This window comes from Gavialis gangeticus, unplaced genomic scaffold, assembly GCF_001723915.1.
Source record: "Gavialis gangeticus isolate Ggan-Ray unplaced genomic scaffold, GavGan_comp1, whole genome shotgun sequence".
NCBI lineage: Eukaryota > Metazoa > Chordata > Crocodylia > Gavialidae > Gavialis > Gavialis gangeticus.
Window position 1 is genome coordinate 62,623,890 of NW_017729022.1, and position 2,924 is coordinate 62,626,813.

General features: G+C 46.0%; 1 protein-coding gene across 6 annotated transcripts in view; it reads right to left on the reverse strand.

Annotated features, from left to right (window-relative positions):
• The window catches only part of GTPBP1 (GTP binding protein 1), a 22,878-nt gene that overhangs the window by 4,344 nt on the left and 15,610 nt on the right, over nt 1–2,924 (reverse strand). For all 6 annotated transcript variants that reach the window (XM_019515184.1, XM_019515183.1, XM_019515186.1 and 3 more), the window contains 2 exons: nt 1,564–1,699; nt 730–908 (listed from right to left, as the gene is read on the reverse strand). In XM_019515184.1, the coding sequence (XP_019370729.1) occupies nt 730–908; nt 1,564–1,699 (315 nt within the window). The remainder of the gene's footprint in view (nt 1–729; nt 909–1,563; nt 1,700–2,924) is intronic.

The following is a 2,924-nucleotide window of genomic DNA, read 5'->3' on the forward strand; positions in this document are numbered from 1 at the left end:
CCTAGTTTTTTAACTAGGATGGGGTGAGAGACGGTGTCAAAGGCCTTGCTGAAGTCCAGAAAGACTACATCCACCGCGACACCTGCATCCATGGCCTTTGTGACCTGATCGTAAAAGGCAATCAGGTTGGTCTGACATGATCTCCCCCTAATAAATCCATGCTGATTGCCCCTGAGCATCATTTCTGATGCCGGCCCATCACAAATGTGCTCCTTGATGATCTTCTCAAAGAGAGACTGAAGAGCAAGCAGCCAGTCAAGCAAGGTTCCACTTTAGAGTATCTGGCCAGCAAAGAGGGCCCAAAGAATCAATTCCAAGCATCAAAAAGCAAACGATTTGGGTAGCGGCAGCGCAGAATTCCCACACTGACGTATCAACATGCCTCAGTCCTGTATAGGAGAAACTGTGGGATTCAGAGAGCAGTTTTCATCACGGCTTAATCAGTCCCTGGTGCCACCAATCAATTAAGCACTGGTTAGCAGACAGACACCGGTCTGTCTAGAAACTAGATATCCACCCATCAAATTAGTTCAATGCAGGTCAAACTGCCTAATGGAAAAGCACATTGGTCACCATTAGCCTATGTTTTGCTTGATATTTGTGATCAAGTGAAATCTGCATCTTTTTCCCTGACTCCCCTGAGCTGCTCAAACTCCCCTATCAGAAGTATAAAGAAAGGAAGAGGACTGAGGAGGCAAAATGGCAAAGGTATGGCTACTTGGCCTTTACCTTGGTGATAGTGCCCACAGCTTTGGTACGGCCCTCACGGAAGACCAGCCGCTGGTCTATATGCAAATATTCAGGGGTCTTGATGAAACGAAAGTGCACTGTGGCTTTGTCCCCTGTCCGTAGGCAGTCCTTGTCCATGCTGAGGATGGTGGCTGTCTGGCGGATGCTGCCACAATGCACTGCAAATATAATGCAGAGGGTTTCAAAGAGCCATTGCCACTAGTGGAACAAGCCTCAGATAAGGGTCCAAGGTAGCTAGTGCTACTCTACATAGAATGGAAGGAATCTGCTTCATCTGAAAAGTGAAAAATTGACAGAGTTGCATTTGTCTCATACTCACAAAAGAGCACAGGTATTGGCTGCAGCAGAGGACCTCAACTGTGTCCTACCAAGCTTTCTAGAGCCACATTATGGAACAGTAAGAATACGTTTGAACTGTGATCTGGTTTTGCCATGACAAAGCTTGTTCCCTGTAACAAACAGCCGGGGTGAGAGGGGGAGGGGAAAGGGAAGGAAAGGCTGGCAATGGAGTCCTATCAGACTGTCTTAGGCACCTATATGAAGATTACAGAGGCACTGACTTCAGGCAGGTACTGGGCAGGATAATCCCTTCCTAGGCATACTGTTTACTACTGGAAGCACCTCCTGCTTTTCTAGACCAGTTCACTCACCATAATGCAAGTGAAGAGAGGGAGGAATTTAATACAGGAAGCTGAACCCTATACTCTGGTAAGGCAGGCATCACAAGCAGATTAAACCACCTGAGGCAAAAACCTCAGGTAGGAGCTATGCCAGTTGGAAACAGAAGGCCGGAGAAAACTGCTATATACTCACCCATTGCCTGATAGCGTGGGCTGATAGTAGTGGGGTGATGCAGCACCAGAATCTCAGCTTCAAATTCCCAGGATGCTTGGGGGTTCAACCGGGGGGACACCATCACCATGCCTTTACGGATGGAGGAACGCTTGATCTGGGGGGAAAAGGATAAAACACAGTTAACCATGATTCTCTACTAAAGAAAGAAAATTATTTCTCCAGCGTCTTTCACCCAGAAGGTTTCCAAAGCATTTTAGAGGACATTAACTGGCACCCACTGTAATGCAATGCAGAGGCTGTTTAATGACCGTATTAAGTAGAGATTTGAGGCACTTCTGAGGGTGTTTGTAAGGAGGATGCAGTAATCAAAATTGGAATTTGGGGAAGGATGCTTGGTTTAATGCTTCTTGCCTTGCTAAAAGTGCATAGCATCCAAACAGACATTCCCTCCAGCATAGTGCAAGCTAACACTATATTAACAGTTTGTCTAAAGAATATTTTTACAGCTTTAATGATTACTGTTTGAAACCAGTGCAATTACTACCATGGATGCAGTTATACCAGTATAACTGTGTGCATGGCTGCAGTTGTACTAATTTGGCCTTTTTCCTTTTTAAAGGACACCCTCTGCCCCCAGGCCAAAATAGTTAAATTGATACAAAACACTCTGTAGACCTGGGACTTGGACGCACACTCAGTTCTAAGCAAGAGAATATAGATGTTAGAATCATAAAAGGTTAGGGTTGCAAGGGAAATCAGGTGGTCATCTATTCCAACCCCCTGTTCAAAGCAGGACCATCCCCAACTAGATCACCCCAGCCAAAGCATTGTCCAGCCAGATTTTGAAATCTCCACAGACAGAGCTTCTACCACCTCTCTGGGTAGCCTGTTCCAAAGTTTTACTACCCTCTTAGTGAAAAAATTCTTCCTAATATCTAACCTAAACTTTCCTTGCTGCAACTTAAGACCGTCGCTCCTTGTTCTGTCATCTGCCACCACTGAGAACAGTCTAGCTCCAGCCTCTTTTGAACCCCACTTCAGGTAGTTGAAGGCTGCTATTAAGTCTCCTCTCAGTCTCCTCTTCTCTAGACTAAATAAACCCTGGTCCCTGAGTCTTTCTTCATAAGACATGTGCCCCAGCCCCTCATCATTGTCGCCACTCTCCACTGGACTCTCCAATTTATCCACATCCTTTCTGTAGTGAGGGGGCCCAAACTGAACACAGTACTTCAGATGTGGCCTCACCAGTGCTGAATAGAGGAAAATAATCACTTGCCTTGACCTATTGGCAACACACCTACCAATGCAGCCCAGTATGCTGTTAGCCTTTTTGGCAACAAGGGCACACTGCTGGCTCATATTCAGCTTATCGTCCACTG